This window comes from Gracilinanus agilis, chromosome 5 (genome assembly GCF_016433145.1).
Source record: "Gracilinanus agilis isolate LMUSP501 chromosome 5, AgileGrace, whole genome shotgun sequence".
Taxonomy (NCBI): domain Eukaryota; kingdom Metazoa; phylum Chordata; class Mammalia; order Didelphimorphia; family Didelphidae; genus Gracilinanus; species Gracilinanus agilis.
The window spans coordinates 118566359-118588825 of record NC_058134.1 but is presented as its reverse complement, the minus strand read 5'-3'; the positions used below and the strand labels follow the sequence as shown (position 1 = coordinate 118588825).

Sequence of the window (22467 nt, the reverse complement as noted above, 5' to 3'; positions counted from 1 at the left end):
TTTAATTACAAAATATTTTTTTCTTTTTTTGATTGGGGAAACAGGAAAAGTAAGGGTTTTTTTTGTCACTGGGCCCCTCTATTTTAAATATCAGTTATTTCTAATACTGCAAACACCATTATAGTTATTCCTAAAATAATACTCCCCAGAGAACTTCTCTTTTTTCCTCAAATTTTCTGGACATGTTATTTCCATCTCTTATTTTTTTGAAATGTTAAAAAAAAAAAAACACCAATGAAGTAGTGTTATTTGTTTTTATTCTTTAATGACCCAGCAAAACTCCTAAGATTTAGCTAGTGATTTATATAGATGGGTGATCTATACTCACAGAAAGAAGTCTCATACTGTAAAATCATAGACCATGATGACTTGAGGAATTCTAAATCATTTTGAGTCTTTATTCTTTTTTTTTTTTTTAAATCCTTACTTTCCGTTTTGGAGTCAATACTGTGTATTGGCACCAAGGCAGAAGAGTGGTAAGGGCTAGGCAATGGGGGTTAAGTGACTTGCGCAGGGTCATATAGCTGGGAAGTGTCTGAGGCCAGATATGAACCTAAGACCTCCCGTCTCTAAGCCTGGCTCTCAATCCACTGAGATACCCAGCTGCCCCGAGTCTTTATTCTTACAGAGAGTAAGTATTTAATAAAATGTGAGTCAAAAATAATTGTACGATCATCAATAAATAAGGTACTTTCAATACAAATTTTATATACATATAGATACCTATGTATTCATCTATATAAATACGAATATATATTTAAGATGATTTATAGTCTTCTTTACTCTATAACTGGATCATAGATTAAAGAGGACCCTTAGAAGTTATCTAGCCCACCCTCTTTATTTTATAATGTAGAACTGATACCTGAAGATGCAAGGCAACTTATTCAAGGTCATATAGGCATTAATAATCTTGATTCTCAACCCAATGGTTTTTCTGTTGGACTACACTTCCTCTAATTTATTATGCTTATAATAAAAATATTTTATATTATTATCAATATTATGATACTACTTCCTTAACCTCACACTATGAGAATTAGCAAAACACTACTGCTTCCTCACCACCCAGTGCAGCTTTTCCTTAGACATAGTCTTCCTTCTTCACCCTAAAATAATAATAGTAATAACAGCTTATATTTATATATTGGTTAAATTTTCCAAAATATGTTATGTTTACATTATCACATTTGATCTCCAACTACTTTTCCATTTTTACAGACGAACAAACTGAGATTGGAAATGGTTGCAATGTATTGTCATAGCACTCTTTTTCTGGCTATGCCCCACATCATGTTGTACTTTTATGTATCCTCCTGACACTAGATGGCTCAAGAATTTATCAGTTCAACTAAGAGTGAATAGGTTGTTGTAAATGAAATAACTCTTTAGAGATTGATTCATAAATCAAAAGTTCCAATTTAACTTAAGAATTGGAAGCTATCATCCCTGTAGTTACTAAAAATATATCCTTCCAAGTACATTCACATTTAAGAAACCAAATCACAGAGAGCAGATAATTGGATAGTAATCAGAAATTTAACCAAATGGAATGAAATACTTGAGGAAAATTTCTATTAAGCTATTATGCTGAATGGCCCCTTCACCCTTTAGAATAGAAGTTTTTAACCTTGGATCTGTGAACTTGGATTTTTTTTCCTTAATATTTTGATAACTAACTATTTCAATATGATTGGTTTCTACTGCATTCCTGTGTATTTCATTTTAAGCATTTAAAAACATTAGTCTGAGAAAGGATATATAAGCTTCATCAGATTGTAAAAGGGGTCTAGGAAATTATTAAGAACCTTTGCTCTAGAGATATTTTTGTCTAAAGGACAAATTTAGGTCTTCTCCATCAAAGCATCACTTGCAGAATCAATACTTCAAAGACCTTGTGAACAATCAATAAAAATCTTTTAACATGACCACCTCAAATGCTAAAACAACAACAACAACAACAACAAAAAAGAACACTAAAACATTCTTTGCCTCTAATTTTTCTTTTGGTACTGCAAGGTGAAACACCACCTTCAATTTTCAACTTCATTCCATACTTTTTAGGATTTGTAACAATACTATAATTCATAGTTCAATTACTCTTACAAGGGACAAGAGAGGTAGCATTTTTTTCTGACATTTAAGAATTTACCCCTACATATATCATGCTTACTTAGCTTCAAAGATGCTCTTTTTGAATTTAAAAGCTTGCTGTTTTTTTCTGACTTTGTGCACAGATTTAGGGGTCAATTTTCTTTTGTGACTTGTGGAGCTCTGCTTCTGTCAACTGTATGTATTCTGTAGGGGTTTTGCTCCTTCCTAATTATATTTTCTCATCAGATTTGCATGTAACATGCTCTAACCCAATAAACATAATCCTACCTTCTCCTACAATTCAATCTCATCTTCTTCAGCTAGGCTAAAAATCCCTCAAAAAAAGACGAACCTAACATCTTTCTCCCACTATCACTTTAAATATACATCTTAGGGCATCTATCAGTGTCAGAACAAGTATAATTCATATTAAAGTGAATGGATTGTTACGTAGAATTAAATGTATATAATTATGCATGTAAAATCTAATGTTGCAGGGAAAGTGAAGGGGTAAGGAGGAATGGAAGGAGGAGGGAATTTAGATGTAAAAAAATATTTTATTTGAATGCTAAAGAATTGTTTTTACATGTAACTGGGGAGAAATCAAAAATTATTGTTTAAAAAAGGAGATTTACACATTCAAAACCTCTCCCAAGATCAGCACTATGTAAGAATTAATGGAAGGGATACAAAGGAATACAAAGGGTATAAAAGAACACTCTCAGGAAATTTCAAACTATAGGATTATAGAGTAAGCAAATTCTTTTCCTACCAAAAATGACTTTCAAATTCTTTGTCACAATTCCCATAGGTCAAGAGGAATTTAGTCTTATTTCATACCAATCACTCTCCCTAGAGTAAAGATTAATCACACACACACACACACACACACACACACACACACACACACACACACGGGAGGCCATAGTCAAGACTTCCAGAACAATGAATGAATCAAGTATTAAATAAAAGATTTCTTCAGAAAAATATACCTAGCATTCTATATGATAAACCAATTGACAAATTAGCAGGTAGGGGAAGTTACAATTTAGAAGAAGTATCTTTTTTCCTCTATTATTATTTCTTCCCTATTACCACTGTAAAGAGTTCGATCATTATATTTGGGTCATCATCCTTTTTTCTATAAAGGCTAGCAATACAAAATAAAGCAATACATATCATAAATCCTTGTTATATATCTTTTAGCTGTGATTTTATCTAAGCATGGTCAGAAAGAACTTTTTGTACTTAAATATATATATATATATTTCAAGACATTCAAAACAAGATATTTTGAAGTAAGAAAACTGGCAATACAAATTCAAGTACAAGTTCATTTTGGTTAAGTGGAAGACAATCAAAGCTTTAACAGGATGGGATATTTTTCAGGATTGGGAAAAGAAAATATCTGAATTAAAAAGGTTTACTGCTATGCTAGTCTCTTAAGAGTGCCTCCTGATGTGCACTTTGCTTTTCCCCTTCCCAAGTTTAAAAGTGACATCAAACTCACTCATGTTAACTAGGAATGCCATCAGATAGACCAAGATACAAAGTAAGCTACTAATCACAGATTTTAAGTCTAAAAGAACGAAAGAAGCTAGGGAAAACAACAAACATACTTATTTGAGGCAAGGTAAGGAACTCGTAGCATTTGGCCTAATTGCAAAAATGGCTCAACAGTTCTAAAATGTAGACTTGAACAATTTTGTTCAGTGGCAGAAATGTAATGAGATATAAGACATAAAAATGAGGAATACAGTAACTGTAAAAATAAACATTTAATATTTAAAAGTTGGTAAAATTACAGGAAATCTATAATACTCACCAAATGCTTCACTTTAGACTTTTCCTCTTCACTTGATGCTCTCTCTAGAAGAATAGCTCTAGTTAACTGCTCATTGGTGATAGACCGCTCTCTTTCCAAAAGTTTGTTGATATCCTCACGTGTCTGAATTCTTCCATGTTTTGCTCTACTAAGAAAGAAAAGGTATAAAGGTATTTTCTTTTTTATTTAAATGTTAATTTCAAGAGTTGGTGTAAGTATTTAAACTACTCACTAACTCCTATTTTCATTAGTAGTAGTAACTATGATAATGTTAAGTCACAAAACAGAAGAATATGTGTGAAATTACCAAGATTAGAAGCTATGCTAATTAGATAAAATATATTTTATATACTAAAGTAAAAAAAAAAAAAAACTACTAAAGTGTAAGAAATATTAATGGGAAAAGAGAAATACAGAGCTTTAGGTATCATTTGGTCCAGCTTCTCTTTCCTTCTCATCACTAAAAGATGGTCATCCAAGCACTATTTGAATAATCTACTTACTATCTCAAAAAGGAGTGCTTTCTAATAATGGAGAAATTAAATTGTGATGTTTTCCATCTGTAAACTAAAACAAAATATATTTGGCATATGAAACTACATTTGAAAAGAAGTTATGTGCTAAGTCTCCTCTAAACTAAAAATTCCCACCAACCATTCCAGACTTTTCCATCAGCCTTCTTGCTCACCTATAACTAGACAAACAAGAGTATCTCTCATAAAGGAGAGTATACAGCTAAACAAAATATTCCAGATGTGACATGACCAGAAAAAGAATGCACTCACTGACCATGGATACTATACTTTTTATTTTATTTTATTTTTTATACCCTTAACTTCTGTTCCATATTATTGATAGTTGCATTGGTGTGGTCGTTTCAAGTCTGCATCCCCAATCATGTCTGCATCAACCCATGTATTCGAGTAGTTGCTTTTCTTCTTTTTCTTAAAACCCTTAACTTCTGTGCATTGGCTCTTAGGTGGAAGAGCGCTAAGGGTCGGCAATGGGGGTCAAGTGATTTGCCCAGGGTCACACAGCTGGTAAGTGTCTGAGGCCGGATTTGAACCTAGGACCTCCTGTCTCTAGGCCTGACTCTCAATCCACTGAGCTACCCCAGCTGCCCCCATGGATACTATACTTTTAACTAATCATGCTAAGTTTGCATCATCTCTTCAGCTACTGTTGGGTAATATTGATTATGGAGTCAACAAAATCATAATTATTTTAAGCCGTATCTTTTCCATTTATTGAGTTATAAAGGCTGCCTAGGAGACCTATGCAAAAACCAAAATGCTAAAGATTCCACACACACCTCCTTGCCCTGGAATATTTTTTGTTAAACTCTTTAGCCGATGATATAGTTGATTATTTTTATTTTTAACTTAAAAGAAGTTTTTATGTACAGCTCTTAAATTTATTTTACTCTGGAAAGTAAAAACTTTTTTAATCATTTTGTCATACAATATACTAGTTGTGTCTCCCAATTTTGTATGATTTTGAGATTTGTCCAATCTATCATTAAAATCCTTTCCAAATAAATAATGTTAAACAGGAACGGGTCTAATATAAAGCCTTATTTCAGGTGACAGAATTGTGGATATGAGTGAACTGCACTGATTCTATCTTGTGACTCAATTCTGGACCTTAGTTGCCTTTCAATTCAATTATGAATTTAGTTCAATTTCAGACTTGTGAAAACCTGTTGCTCAGTTTTAAGTATTATGAGAAAAATTACTGCATTATTTGAAAGGAGCATTGCATTCTTCCAGTTGGACTACCTTTATCTGTTGCTTGAAGACCCTTCACTAGGAAACCCAGTCAGATCCAAGGACTGATGTAAGGAGTTTTCTCACATTTATGCAATTTAAGAATATATAAGACCAAATATCTTACCTGAGAACTGGTCAGTTACTATTTCTTTGTTCCTTTAATTGAATATGGAACATTTGGAGAAGAGAAAGAAACCTTATTTTCTGATTTCATGGAATTTCAACTATTTGCGTATTCTCTCCTAACAGAAAACTCCTAATCTTTCCTTCAATTAGAAATCTGATTACCTAATCTTGTATCCCCATATATAATTTGTTAATTGTTTTCTTTAACACATAAAAATCTGTCATTACCCCACCCCACCCCCACACCTTGTATTCAGGGTCCAGTATCAAGCTGAGAAAAGCTGGTCCCAATCTGTTATATAATTAGCAGGCATTGCTTAATAAACCAATGGTTGGAAGCTTAAACCTTTGTTTCCTCAATTATTTCAGATATTCAGCACACAAACTGATATCAAACAAGATTCTAAGAAAATGCTATGAGAAGGATCTCTTTCACCAAAGTGAGAGGAATGTAAGTGAGGAAATATTACATGATAGGAACAGTTCTTTTCTGGAATGTAATATTATGTCATTAATGATTCAGAATTGTGAAGGAAGGATCACGAAGAAGAGAGCTATCAAGCACATTAAAAACTACATATAGGGGAACAGCATAAAATAAAACTATAAAAGTTGGTTAAAGTCAAATTCTAAGTATAGATTTTTTAAATTAACTCAATTGTGGGTATTATGTCATAGTGTACAGAAAATAGGCTTTAAACTCAAAAAGATTTAAATTCAGTTTCTGCTTCTGATAGTAAAAATCACTTAATAAATGTTTGTTTACTGACTGGCAGCTGAGGAGAATCTCTGAAATGCAAACAACATACCAAAGTATTTATTGGGAGAAAATTAACAAAAAAAGAAAAAGAAGAGGAATGAACTGAATGTGCAACTTGTAAAAACTTGGAAAAATGTAATATTTACAAGAATGTAAAATATCCTGATAAATAAAAATAAATAATTGAAATGATTTTTTTATCCAAAAAGAAATTAAACAAGCCACAAATTGAAAATGCAAGTAATAAAGAAAAACCCAACTCAAGATGGATTTACAACAAACTCATCATTCAAAAACATATTTCTAATATTAAAGAAATAGTTTACAAAAATAGGAAATGAAAAAATCTTACTAGATATTCTTTCAGACTGAAGTTTGACTTAAGATAAAGGAAAATAAGCAAAAATATCCAAAATAGTGACTATATTTGACAATGTATGTAATGTTCTTTCCAATTAGTCGACTATGTCTTTGTCATCAGGGAGACAAGTATGGAAATACATCTGATCTTGATACCTAAATCAGGAAGAAAGCATAGAAAACTATGGACCTATATCCCTAATGAATACAGAAGCAAAAGCATTGAATAAAATATTAGGAAAGAGATTAGACCAACATATAAATAAGATTATATAATATGACATGTTTGGATGCAGAGTAAGGATTCAGAGTTGGTACAATTTTACTAAAAAATAATATTATAAAAATTCAGATAAAATACAAAATGAAAACACATGCATTTCTAACTCTAAATCCATAGTTCTATCCACTGTACCACCCATATATTGATTTATGTACTCAAAATAAAATGTGGTCTGTCAACAATCACTTGAATAATTGGTTCAAAAATCATTTTTAATCAAAGATATGCACATTAAAATAACTCTTGAGATATCACCCCATAAACAGGATAAAAGCAATAGATTTAAAGATTTAAAGCCAAATGGTCTGAGTTCAAATCTCATTTCTGCCTAGGGCAAATAAGGTCTAATGGTCTCCATTTCCTCAAATCGAAAATAAAGAAGTTTTGATTATTAAGATTTTTGGATTTCTTAAATCTATGAACTGATGTAGAAACAGAACAAAGAAATCAATATGCCCCCAAACTATAATAATACAAATGAAAAGTTGCCTATAACTAAATCCAAGTATGCTTTATCGAAAACAAGTGAAGACGGGCAGCTGGGCAGCTCAGTGGAGTGAGAGTCAGGCCTAGAGACAGGAGGTCCTAGGTTCAAACCGGGCCTCAGCCACTTCCCAGCTGTGTGACCCTGGGCAAGTCACTTGACCCCCATTGCCCACCCTTACCAATCTTCCATCTATAAGACAATACACCGAAGTACAAGAGTTTAAAAAAAAAACAAAAAACAAGTGAAGACCCTTGAGAAATGATAATGAAATATACGCATTTCCTGACAGGTGAAGAAGCACATTACTAGATGGACAGAGTACTAGATACACTGCCAAATTTAGTCACTATTTGAGATTTTTTTTTATCTATTTTATTACTTTGTCACAAATATGAGGATATGAGAAATCAATCATTTAAAGACTAAAAGATGTAAACATACACACATATATGGTTTTTAAATTTGGTTAACTAATGAACATACTAAACGGACAACCCAGTGATGATAACTTAACAGAAGCAACAGCAGATTGGTTTCAAGGATGAGCACAAGAGAAAAAAATATTTTTATTGCCAAGCTTTTCCTCATTTATTGGATCCATGGATTTTTTAAAATGTTTGGTCATCAACGATACATGTAAAACCCAGTGGAATTATGCGTCAGCTATAGGGGTTTGGGGGAGAGGGAAAGAATACAAAATATGTAACTAGGGGAGAAAATATTCAAAATAAAAATTTTTTAAATGAAAAAAAATAAATGTTTGATCATCATAGTCACATGGCACAGTAAGTAAGAGACTAGGATTTAATTTAGGAGATATAGAGTTCAATAACACTTTACTAACTGAGTAATTCTGGGTCAGACCTAGTTTAATTAAGTCCAATGATTCTGGCTCAGGATTGGAGTGCAATGAAGCACTTTTCCTTACAATTAAAAAGAATACTTTCTTAACAATATAAGTTCTACTTCTACCTCTTTTTGCTAAAATTAAAAAAAAAAAAAAGCTTTTTGATATCAATACCAAAATGAAAAAGATGCCTTGCATATCAGGAAGATCTTTGCCCAACCTCAAGTACATTGACTCCAGAGAAGATGGGCTTACTAGTCCTTTGAACGAATAAAGTCTCAAAGTCAGCCTCCCTACTTCCTAACAGGAAAGCATCCTAAACTATGTAAAATACCATTCCCATCACAGTGTGTAATAACCAAGTGATTCAACCTCTCAGTCTGGGGCGGAAAAAAATGGAATTAACATTTTCAAAACCTACCTTTTAAAGTTGTTTAGAGGTGTATGCTTGGCAAACCTTAAGCCACTACAGAAATATAAATTTTTTTTAAACCCTTGTACTTCGGTGTATTGTCTCATAGGTGGAAGATTGGTAAGGGTGGGCAATGGGGGTCAAGTGACTTGCCCAGGGTCACACAGCTGGGAAGTGGCTGAGGCCCGGTTTGAACCTAGGACCTCCTGTCTCTAGGCCTGACTGTCACTCCACTGAGCTACCCAGCTGCCCCCCCGAAATATAATTTTAATAAGATATATATTTATTTTGTCACTATTTTAAGTAATTTTTATTTCCTCTTACAGTAAGTTAGAAATGTAATTTTAAAAAAAATCAATATTCTACAATTTAATCCTACTCCTTTCACTAAGGAAGACCGGGAGGGAGAATATGGGGAGCTACAAAGTACACATTTAGCAATAACACACTTTTAGTAGGAAATATAAGCAATCTTCAAATCCTGTAGACCTCACATCACTGATCATGTCAGGTAAGCCACAAAACAACTGATTTGTAAGAGTTTGATTTAATATTATATAAGCTATGAAAATATTAGCATCATCAAAATAATTATAAGTAAATTTATATTCTTACCTTTCCAAAAAAGAGAATATGATTCATTTCTGGCTGTTATAGATCTTTTGTCGCAGAAAAATGAAGTTTACATTTTTTCCATTGACCACAGCCTTTTCAGTAAAAACAATAAACTGCTTGTTTCTAAACTATAGGAATAAAAGGAGGCAAATATCATTGCCCTTTCCATTCTTAGTCCTTTGAAACCTTGTCAGAAGGAGAGAAAGAAATCTAGACATCTAAAACCAAAGTCAACAAGAGTAAGCCCATAAACCAAGAAGGCACTAAACAACCAACCCTTCTTCCTTCTCAGAAAAAAAGGCCATGGCAGCAAAGGAAAGTGATAAATGTTGGAAGGGATGTGGCAAAATTGGGACACTAATGTACTGCTGGTGGAGTTTTGAAAAGGTTCAATCATTCTGGAGGGCAATTTGGAACTATGCCCAAAAGGCTTTAAAAGAATGCCTGCCCTTTTATCCAGCCATACCACTACTGGGTTTGTACCCAAATTGATAACAGGGGAAAAGACTTTTACAAAAATATTTATAGCTGCGCTCTTTGTGGTGGCAAAAAATTGGAAAATGAGGGGGTGTCCTTCAATTGGGGAATGGCTAAACAAATTGTGGTACCTGATGTTGATGGAATATTACTGTGCTGAAAGGAATGATGACCTGGAGGAATTCTACGTGAACTGGAAAGACCTCCAGGAATTGATGCAGAGTGAAAGGAGCAGAACCAGGAGAACATTGTACACTGTAGCACAATTGAATGTAAAAGACTTTTCTACCAGCAGCGATGCAATGACCCAGGACAATCCAGAGGAATTTAGGAGAAAGAACGCTATCCACATCCAGAGAAAAAACCGTGGGAGTAGAAACACAGAAGAAAAACATATGATCAATCACGTAGTTCGATAGGGATATGACTGGAGTTTTCATGTTAAAGAATTGCTCTAATGCAAAAATAAATAAATAAATAAATAACATAGAAACAGGTTTTGAACAATGACACATGTATAACCCAGTGGAACTGCTCATCAGCTAAGGGAAGGAGGAGGAAAAGGGGAGGAGGGAGAGAGAATGATCATGTAACCATGGAAAAATATTCTAAATTTAAAAAAAAATGGAAAAATGGCTATGGCTCTATTGATACGAGGGAGTAGAACCCCTGGGTTTGGGAAGGATACCTATCTCAAGAACAAGAGGACTCCGAAATTTAGATTAAAAAAGTAAAAAAGATAAATTTATTAATTACATAGAATTATTAGCCAGCAAAACAGCATGAGTAGAACAACCGTGGGGAGTTGCTCTCCAAGACACCACAAGGCAGTATGAGTGGAACTACTATAGGAGTTGCTCCCTGAATGCTTCAGTTCAGGGGTTTTTATATTTTTTACATGAGATTATGTTATGGTGTGGACTTGACTCTAGAGTGGTAAGCATTTAGGTATTCAGTGGGGTGAGGGGTCTGCCTGAGACCCTCTGGGCTTAGGCTATCAAGGTGTGGCCTGGAGGTGTATCTCTTTGTCTATCTCAACTAAAGGACAATCCAAGGATAATAGTCTTTATAGAAGCTATCAGATATTCTTTGGCTTGGGAGTCACAAGGACAGAAAGGGGGAAGAGAATTTCTGTAATACAGTGCCCATGCCATCTCTGTACCATGCCCATGTCACTTTAAGACAGAAAGGTTCCTGAATTAGAGTGTATCATAATTCTATTTATCTTGGGTATACTAAAATACTCAATGTTTTCTTCCATCTATAGGTATGTATGCATGAATGAGTGTATTATGTATATATGTATTGTAAGGGTGAAAAAGGGGTTTTATGGGTTCAATATATTAAAGATGGTCGCCAGAGGATTGAACTATTATCAATCCTCAATTAAGAATAATCTCAAATCAAAATTGAATTTTATGGACGTTTATTTACATGAGAGAAGAGAGAGAGGAAGAAAATAATCTATCTCCCTAATTAATCTAGGTAGATCTTAACCCATGACCCTTACAGTATGTATTTGTGTGTATACATGTATGTATATATGTATTATGTATGTGTATACATAGATTCAGAATATCTATGTAGATACACACACTTTCAAAGAGGGTCATAGGGTCCCATCCATCATAAAAAAATACATGATTTCAGCATTGGGGATCTGGGCAGGTCCACTTCACTTACTGGAAGACTTTCTGCTCACTTCTGCACTCAGTATTATATTCTGGTAGATCCAGATTAGAAAACAATAAAGAAAATATGAACTCCAGAGAACTAAAGTTACTGTACCCTCTTTAAATCCAATGTCTAAGGAAGGTATAGAAGTGAAAGTAGCATACCAGAAATATCAAGAATGATAATGAAAAAACTAACAATTGATTTGATGTGATATTTTAATCATTTTCCTTTGCTTAGCTGTTCCTGATGCTCATATATCAGATAGCAATACATTGCCAAAAATTTTGCTAAACTTTCATGCTCATTATTCTTTTTAGTCTAGATCTAAGGCTGATGCTCATGTCCACTAGTTTGTACTTGTATTCCAATTCATTTAGCATTTTCTTCATAATTTAGAATGCTCTATATCATCCAAAAAAAAAATCAGTCTGTAATTCCATAATTTCATCTTCACTACAATACAGAATAGCATTTTTTAGCCCCTCCTAACATCAAAATTCCATCCTCTAAATAAAAGTGTGTCAGTTTTTACTATTATTTTAACTGCCATACTAGAAAGACTTCCATGAAATCAGCTAAATTCCCTGTGGCTTGTACCAATAATCTACCAATAATTAATATGTCTTTGCTTTCAATATCTCCCTGCCTTAACTATAATATTAAGCTATGGTCTCCTGATGATTGAGTTTTCAATTGGATACCAGTTTGATTTAATGAATAAAGAAAAGAATCCAGCAAAAATGGGAGGGGGGGTGGCACAGCCCTTAAGGGAGAAGTTAAGCTTTGAATTAATAAGTAGCCACATAGTATTCAGAATGGTATTAGGAACAACACTTTATGTATAAGGGCAGCTTTCTGGTAAGAAAAGTCACAATATAAAATGGTAGGGTTTTTGTTGTTATTAGTGGAGAGACCTCTTGAGAAGCATGGTACTTTAGGGGCACTTTCCAACTTAATAACAGGGTTTAGGTAAGGGCCAGAAAAGAAAACATTTCAGAATCCTTAGCCTAACATTCTCACATTAAGCTCCTGATACAAACTTCATTTAAATCATTCTCTTTTAAACACATATCGTTCCTCATTTAAATTCTCTAGAGCTTTAAGTAAAGCAATAGGAGTTTAGTGTAAGCTTTTCTTATTTGCAAAATGTAATTGGGTGGCTTGCCTAAGCTTAAGGAAACAAACAAAAGTCAGGTTTGCCCTTGTATCTCGAGCTCTTTGGAAAGGACTATCTTCCTCATCACATTCTCATTCAAGTGAGAGGTATTACTATAAAAGCTAGCAAAATCAATTTCTAAATACAAACTATCTGAGATAATAAAAGTTACCACTTGCCAAATTAAAAAGAAAAGAATAAACTGTTCATTGATGCAGATTTCTTATGGTCATTTAAGGATGCAGATCAAATTACATGTGCTTCCCCACAATGGCAAAATTTCCCATTATGTACTCTATTTAGGGGCATTCTAAATCAGTAACAATGTTTTAATAGATTGCTGAGGAGAGCTTTAATTGGGCTAAGCCAAAATAACATACCCAAACCAAGGAGGGAAAGGCATGTCTTTATCTGGCTCCAAATTTATTTCACTAACTTAGAAGAACACTCCAGAAGTTAGACAACTTTTTGGTTCTTTTTAATATTTGTGGTTTTTATATTAGAAAATTTTCTTCAGAGAAATGTATGATAAGAAGAGAATGGGCTGTTCATATGTAACTTGATGGAATTACCGAGAGTCAGTCAGAGTGTTATCTTATTAATATATAGGAAGAAATCAAGGAATACTTTCAGCATGTTGGACGTCTTTCTTCCATCTACAACTCTATGTGAGGTTACACTGGATAGGCATGCAATGGACAGGTTTCAATCTGTCCTTATTCACATAAGCAAGATCTTAGATACATCTGAGTGTAGGTTAAAGCTAATATTTAGATTACTGTAAGCCGTTTCTCAAAAAATTTTGACTCAAATTGCTTTAACTACTTAACAGAACAGCTGCCAGTTTATTCTCAAATATGTTGACTGTACCATCAGCAATGTATAAATTACAAATTGGAAAGATACTTACTCCATGAATTATTATTTTGAAATTATTATTTTTGAATTACCTAATTCTAAAATACAATAGAAAAAAAGCTGATGATCTTTTTATTTCATGGAGAGGAATAAATGGAAAATTGCTTCTCCAAGATACAAGATTATTGGCTTAAGTACTATAAGATTAAGTCAAGAATTATGGTCAACTGTCACTATATTATTTCTTCAAACATGAACATTTTATCTGCACATAAACAGGGAGCTCAGATTATCATGTAAGCAGATGGTCAAGTACAACTTACTTGACAACCAGAGAGAATTGTTTAAAGTACACCCAAAAGAAAAATGAATGATACAAACTCTTAGGTCACTGTTAATACTGATGACAAGCTTTAACTTAATATGTTGTACTTTGTTAGAACAAATGCTGAACTAGCAATCAGATTGCTGTTTGCTATACATTTCAAAACAAAAAAGCTGACACAGGGTAATTCAACAAACTAATTATTAGAGTATGAAAAAATACTGACTGAACAAACATACAACTTTCAACTTATATTATTCGCTTCAGAAAATAAAAAGCAAGACTAATACTTCCATCCTAAATCAGTTTCAAACAATCTGTAAAGTACTAAAGGAAATGCCTGTGAAATGACATTATGAAGCACAGCAAAGTACATTTACATTCTCAAACAGTTCATTAAAAATCAAAATGCTTCAATCAAAAGGAAGACCTAATAAATAAAGTTGAGTTTAGGGAAAACTTCAAGTGAAATAACAATAATGCTACCTAAAAATTTAAATATTCTGTAATACAGCAAACAAATTAAGTTTATATATACATATCAGGTACTTCTGGGTCACCCACTAAAATTATCAAGAGAACTCTTTATTTAAAATAGAATTCAGTGCTTAACTGATATCCTTGGATCTCTCACAAAAATAGCTCAGCGGAGTCACAGAACACAGATCTAGCACACTACAAGATCAAGAGGTCATCAATCAAACCTTGTCTTCTTACAGAGGATGGAATTAGGCCCAGAGATGGCAAGTGACTTGTCCAAGGAACAATGGTCACAGAAGGTAAAACTAAAAGCTTAACCTTGGTTTCTTGACTCTAAATCCTGAGCTCTTCCAATTTATTGCACCATACTGCCTAGTTTATACTAAAATTTGTTCTAAAATAACATTTCATAAACTAGGTGGGGGGAGGGGGAGGGAAGAAGATAATAATAAGAAAAATAGGAAAACAAACAAAAAGGAATAAATTTATATTCCATAAAGAAGCACATGGGCTCAACAAGGAAAAATAATACACTGTAAGGGTAAAGAGGTTAGAGAGAGGAAATATTCAATACTTAAGTGCATTAAAATCAACTTAGAGAAGAACAATCAGATCCATCAGGGCAGATAATTTATTCACACCCTATAGAGAAGTAGAAGGGTAACAAACTTACTGGTGGGGAGGGAAGAAATAATAGGGAGGGAGAGGGCTAGGGGTGGGGGGCAGCACTGCTTGGCTTTAAAGAACAATAAGAGGGGAATAAGAAGGGAGGGGGGGGGGAAAGGGAAGTACAACAAGGGAGGGGATTATAGGAACAGATTAAAAACAAAACACTGGTATAGAAGGAAACAGTGAAAGAAGAAAGGACAGGACTAGGAGCGAGAATCAAAACGTCTGGGAAAGCACAATTGATAATTATAACTCTGAATGTGAATAGAATGAACTGGCCCATAAAATGGAAGCAAATAGCAGAGTGGATTAGAAAACAAAACCCAACCATATGTTGTCTACAAGAAACACACTTAAGACAGACAGACAGACATAGAGTGAAAATGAGAGGATGTAGCAAAATCTTTTGGGCTTCAAATGAGAAAAAGAAGGCAGGGGTGGCTATCATGATCCCTGACAGAGCCAAAGTAAAAATAGGTAAGGTTAAAAGAGATAAGGAAGGTAACTACATCCCAATAAGAGGCAGTATAAACAATGAAGAAATATCAGTACTCAAAATGTATGTACCAAACTGTATAGTTTCCAAATTTCTAAAGGAGAAGCTAGTGGAGCTCAAGGAGGAAATAGATAGTGTTATAAAAACAGGTAACTAAGATCATTTGAGTAGGGTCAATGAAACACAATTTGGGTGTGAGGAAGGATAATGGGGTACAGGTGATTATAAGATGACTGGAGGAGGAAAGAAGGTATGGGAAGGTATTTATGAGATAAAGGAAATGGGGTATGTAGGAGAAGGCAGCTCAAACAGGTTTATTCTCAGAGGCTTGAGACAGGATACAGGGAGGAAATTAGGGCCAATAAGAAATATTTAGATTTTGCCTGGAGGGTTTCTCTTGTTAGTTTCTCTAGTCTCTTGAGGGAGGAGTCAAGAGGGCCTCTCCCTGACAGTCAAACTGATGTCTGGAGGAAGTCTTGAGGTTGGTACTTCCTGCCAAGATGGATGCCCCCAGTTCTCTCAAGAAATAAAGAAAAATGATTCCTTCCTCTTGAGCCCTTGTCTTAATTTTTGACACAATGATTCACCAAAGTGTTTGAATAGGTAACAAGGGGAATACCAGGGTCAGTGAGAAGGGGAGAGCAGTTCAGGGTTTTCTAACTGCTGCTAGGGATAGGGGTGAGGGTGGTGGATGGTTTGCAGAGAGGTTTAGTCAGAGAGAGTCCGGCTCTCCCAGTCAGGAAGATTTTACTGCCTTTTAAGTAAAGTCTTTATCAAATCATTAAAACTAGGGGTAACTTATTTGAGGATATTCTACTAGCCTATAAAAACTAAAACCACAATGTCTAATCACCAAGCCCTCCCTTCCACCCAGGACCCAAAGGAAATTCGGGGAAGGGGAGGGATGGAGATGGGAGATCAGGGAGAGGTCCAGAGAAATGAGATAGGTCCAAATTTCCCCAAAACAAAAAAAGCACAGGCCAAGGCTGAATCAATTAGGCCAAAGCCAACAGCTTAAGCCAAAGCAAAAGCCTCCAGAAACAGCAAAAGCCAGAAGGCAAAAGCCCCGTCAGTTGGAACTTCACCTCTATTTATAGCTTTAAGTTCTAAATGACTTTCTGAAGATTCTAAGATGTTTAACTGACTTTTTGTGACTGTTAGAAATTACAGAAGCAAAAAGTTTCTGTTAGCCACCTTGCATTACAATAGCAAAACCAAACTATTGGGGGACCTCAACCTTCCCCTATCAGATCTAGATAAATCAAACCAAAAAATAAATAAGAAAGAGATAAGAGAGGTGAATGAAACCCTAGAAAAATTAGAGTTAATAGATATATGGAGAAAAATAAATAGAGACAAAAAAGGAATACACCTTCTTTTCAGCAGCACATGGAACATTCACAAAGATAGACCATGTAATAGGGCACAGAAACATGGAAAACAAATGCAAAAAAGCAGAAATAATAAATGTAACCTTCTCAGATCATAATGCAATGAAAATAGTTATTAGTAAGAATGCATGGAGAGGCAAACCAAAAACTAATTGTAAATTAAATAATATGATTCTCCAGAATAATTCAGTGAAAGAATAAATCACAGAAACAATTATTCATTTCATTGAAGACAATGACAATGATGAGACATCTTACCCAAACCTAAGGCTTGCAGCCAAATCAGTTCTAAGGGGAAATTTTATATCACTGAGTACATATATTAACAAATTAGTGAGGGCAGAGGTTAATGAATTGGGCATGCAACTTAAAAAATTAGAAAATGAACAAATTAAAAATCCTAAGATGAAAACTAAATAGAAATACTAAAAATCAAAGGAGAAATTAATAAAATCAAAAGTAAAAGAACTATTGAATTAATGATACTAGAAGCTGGTATTGTGAAAAATAGACAAAGTACTAGCTAATCTAATTTTAATAAGGAAAGAAGAAAACCAAATTAATTGCATCAAAGATGAAAAGGGAGACCTCACCTTTAATGAAGAGGAAATTAAGGCAATCATTAAAAACCATTTTTCCCAATTATATGGCAATAAATTGTCTAGATTAACAGAAGAAGAAATAGAATACTTAAATAATCCAATATCAGAAAAAGAAATTGAACAGGTCATTAAAGAACTCCCTAAGAAAAAATCTCCAGGGCCTGATGGATTCACAAATGAATTCTATCAAACATTCAAAGAACAATTAATCCCAAAACTATACAAATTATTTGATATAATAAGCAAAGAAGGAGTCTTACCAAACTCCTTTTATGGCACAAATATGGTACTGATTCCAAAGCCAGAGAGATCGAAAACAGAGAAAGAAAATTCAGACCAATCTCCTTAATGAACATAGATGCAAAAATCTTAATACTAGCAAAAACACTCCAGCAAGTGATCAAGAGTGTTATTCATAATGATCAGGTAGGATTTATACCAGGAATGCAAGGATGGTTCAACATTAGGAAAACCATTCACATAATTGACCATATCAACAAGCAAACCAACAAAAACCACATGATTATCTGAACAGATGCTGAAAAAGTCTTTGACAAAATACAACACCCATACCTACTGAAAACACTAGAAAGTATAGGAATAGAAGGACCTTTCGTAAAAATAATAAACAGTATATATCTTAAACCATCAACAAGCATAATATGCAATGGGGATAAATTAGAAGCCTTTCCAATAAGAACAGGTGTGAAACAAGGATGCCCATTATCACCTCTATTATTTAACATTGTACTAGAAACACTAGCAGTAGCAATTAGAGAAGAAAAAGAAATTGACGGTATTAAAATGGGCAAGGAGGAGACTAAGCTATCATTCTTTGCAGATGATATGATGGTCTACTTAAAAAATCCTAGAGAATCAACTAAAAAGCTAGTGGAAATGATCAACAACTTTAGCAAAGTTGCAGGATATAAAATAAATGCACAAAAATCATCAGCATTTCTATATATTTCCAACACATCATAGCAGCAAGAGGTAGAAAGAGAAACACCATTTAAAATCACCTTAGACAATATAAAATACTTAGGAATCTATCTACCAAAACAAACACAGCAATTATATGAACATAACTACAAAAAACACTTTCCAAACAATTAAAACTAGATCTAGACAATTGGAAAAACATTGATTGCTCATGGGTAGGATGAGCTAAAATAATAAAAATGACCATTCTACCCAAATTAATTCACTTATTTAGTGCCATATCTATCAAACTACCAAAAAACTTTTTTACTGCATTAGAAAAAAATATAACAAAATTTGGAAGAACAAAAGATCAAGAATATCAAGGGAAATAATGAAAAAAAAATGTGAAGGAAGGTGGCTTAGCAGTACCAGACATTAAGCTATACTATAAAGCAGCAGTCATCAAAACAATATGGTACTGGCTAAAAGACAGAAGGGAGGATAAGTGGGATAGACTTGGGGTAAGTGAGGTCAGCAAGACTGTCTATGATAAACACTATTAATTGCTATTAAAATTTTTAAAAAATAGTCCAAAATTCTGTCAAGTTTACAGTAGACCTTATAATTTTCAAGAAATACTACAAAACAGATCACTGATAGGAAACAGAGCATCAAGAAAAGCCAGCTCCGATACAGGGTGGCCACCCAACAGGATAAGGCAGTGATTCCCAAAGTGGGCACTACTGCCCCCTGGTGGGTGCTGCAGAGATCCAGGGGAGCAGTGATGGACACAGGTGCATTTATCTTTCCTATTAATTGCTATTAAAATTTTTTAAAAATAATTTTTAGGGAACTAAGTAATATTTTTTTCTGGAAAGGGGGTGGTAGGCCAAAAAAGTTTGGGAACCACTGGGATAAGGGATAGTAAAGGGAGCCTCTGGTCTAAATTCAGAGTCTGCAAGACTTTGTGAATAAGAACAGTAAGAGATCCCCTGAAAAAAGCTCCAGGGAGGCTGGGAGACCCTGGGGAAAGGCATGGGCAGAGAACAGAGCAGTGCAGCACCACTCAGATTGAGAAAGTCCAGACTCAGGTTTCTAAAGTCTCTAACTCTGACTGGAAATACCAAAGAGGACACTAAAGATTCAGCTCTCTGTACCTCAAAAAAAGGAGTGAGCATAAGACTAACAAGGGAAGGTAAAAAGGCAAGAACAAGAACTCAGGGTATTAAAGGCAAGACGGAGCAGGGGAAATAATCAATAAACTCTTAAGGGCTTCCTATCACCTCCAGGAACAAATATAAAATCCTCCATTTGGTATTCAAGGCCCTTTATAACCTAGATCTCTCTCTGGTATTCCCAGTCTTCTTACATTTCATTAAACTCCTCCTCCCCCTTCCTCATATTCTTTAGTCCAGTAGCAATGGCCTTCCTGCTCTATTTCAAACAAGACATTCCATGTCCAGACTCCAAGCATTTTCACTAGTTATTCTCCCATTCCTGAAATTCTCTTCTTTGTCATGTCTGCCTCTTAGCTTCCCTGGATTCCTTCAAGTTTCAGCTAAAGTCCCATCTATTATAAGAAACCTTTCTAGATCTCCCTTAATGCCAGTGCCTTCCCCGTCAGGCTCATAATCTCCATTTTCTTTCTATATATGATGTGTATAGGAATATATACATATGACATATAAACATGTATAATTTCCAACACCTATACAAAAGGTATATATCATTTTCAAACACATTTGTTTTCATGTTGTTTCCCCCATAAGATTGTGAGCTCCTGGAGTGTAGGCCTCTTCCCTTTCTTTGTATTCCTAGTACTCAGCACAGCACCTGGTAAATAGGAATAGCCTAATAAATATTTGTTGATGGACAAATCTGCAGTGAAATGATTAAAGAAAGAGAATACACCTCACCTGAGAAGTACTCCATAACTATCAAACAGAATTTTAAGCAAAGATGATATTTTTTACAAATCAGTACAAAGACTATAAAAAGTTCTCTACAATTAAGAAACATTGGACATGTTTCATCACTTACACGATTGATTTTATGATGTAAAAACCTAAGAATAACTGTGTAAACAGCATTCACCATAATTTTAAACTGCTGAAAATTCTATTTCCAAGTCACTAATAATTCTTCCTAAATTTCAATTGCATTATTGGTCTAAAGAATAAAGGATTTTTAATTATGCAATATTAGTCATTGACTCAGTGCTGAAATCCCACACAGCATGAACCATGTTAGCTAAACTAACAAAATGAATAATTTAACTCTCAGTCAGCAGGGATTCACCCTACCACCTTCATTATTTACTTCATTTCTATCATTCTTGAAATTCTGAATGCACTTGCTGTAATAAAAATTAATCCATATTACATTTAAAGTAATCTAGATGATCAAGAATATACAACCCTACCTACATTACTCTTCTAGTGTGCCTTAATATATTCCAAATACTTTGGAAATCAATAATTGTTCAAACATAGTATATATATATATGTATATATACACACACATATATATATACACACACATACACACATACATAGCCATATTAACTGTCAACATTTTATAATTTTTTACTATTCAAAATTTTTCATAAAGCAAAGCAAATTTTTAAAAATAAATACATGTCAGATTCAAAATATTTCTTTCATTACCTTGCTAATTTATAAGGAAATAATTTTGTGGCCTTCAACTACAGCTAACAGGTTTGCAAAAGCATCAAGGAACCAGATGTATTCACAGCAACTCAGTACAAAGTCCAAGGCTTTAACTCTGTTACTTTCTCATACTCTGCCAAATGGCAAATGCTTCCCAGTTATAATGCAACTGAGAAGATTCCTCTACATTTGCAAATTTGTCAAGATGAGATATGATCATGGATTATTTGAAAATGATCCCCAATAGACAATACTATGGATCATCAGCCAACTAGTTAGTACTGCACAGATCAGACTAACTCTCAGTTTACTCTTAATTATGAAAAAAAGAAATTACAGTAAAAATTACTGTAAGTTTCATGAAAAGGTATGGCAGATGTTATGTGGAGGATGAATCTTCATTCCATCTGGCTGCTACTATCTCCCCGCTCCCCAAGTCTCTCTTTTCTGGGGTTTCTAAATGTTAACATTTCCTAAAACTGAAATGCTTACACTGTACAAAAACTTAAGCACAACACATTTGTGGTACAAATAGTTTGTCATTTTTTGCATAGTTCAACATGAGTGAGTTTGTTAATGTATTTTGACAAACTTGCATAACATCCTAAAATGTTTTGAACAATGCAGTTAAAACCTCAATGCAATATTAATGAGTGAATAATGTTCCTGAATACAAAGTTTAATATTTAATGACTCAAAGTGCTGCTTAGATTTGATGCAGAAGAAAAATGTGGTTTTGAAATAATTGCTGTTATCATGGGACCTGAAAATAAAGCTACAGATTGCACAAAAACCTTTAACCTAAATGCTAAGCTATAGTCTCAGGTGTGAAACTGATGCTTCACCTACTGAATTTCTAGTAATGATCATGATTCATAGGACGGAACCATGAACTCAGTTTGATTTTTCAGGATTTTTATTTCATTAATAGTTCACCCACTTGTGCCTGAGATAAGAAAAAAAATACAGTCCAAGGAGAGAAAGCAAGTAGATCAAAATTAAGCCCCTTTTGTATAAGCAAATTTGACAATAAGATCTGCAAGTTAATTTGATCACTCTTCAATTTGTCATAGAGGAGCAAATTTTAATGATCTATTCTTATATTTTGGGCAAAGAAATGTGCCTGAAGAAATCTATGTCAAATTTAGTTTATCCTACTAATCAG

At 34.0% G+C, this 22467-nt stretch overlaps 1 protein-coding gene across 2 annotated transcripts in view; it reads right to left on the bottom strand.

The window, feature by feature from the left end:
* The window catches only part of CHCHD3 (coiled-coil-helix-coiled-coil-helix domain containing 3), a 353089-nt gene that overhangs the window by 218950 nt on the left and 111672 nt on the right, over positions 1-22467 (bottom strand). The window contains exon 4 of one of the 2 annotated variants that reach the window (XM_044677433.1): positions 3920-4067. In XM_044677433.1, the coding sequence (XP_044533368.1) occupies positions 3920-4067 (148 nt within the window). The remainder of the gene's footprint in view (positions 1-3919; positions 4068-22467) is intronic. The other variant, XM_044677434.1, reaches the window with a different exon arrangement.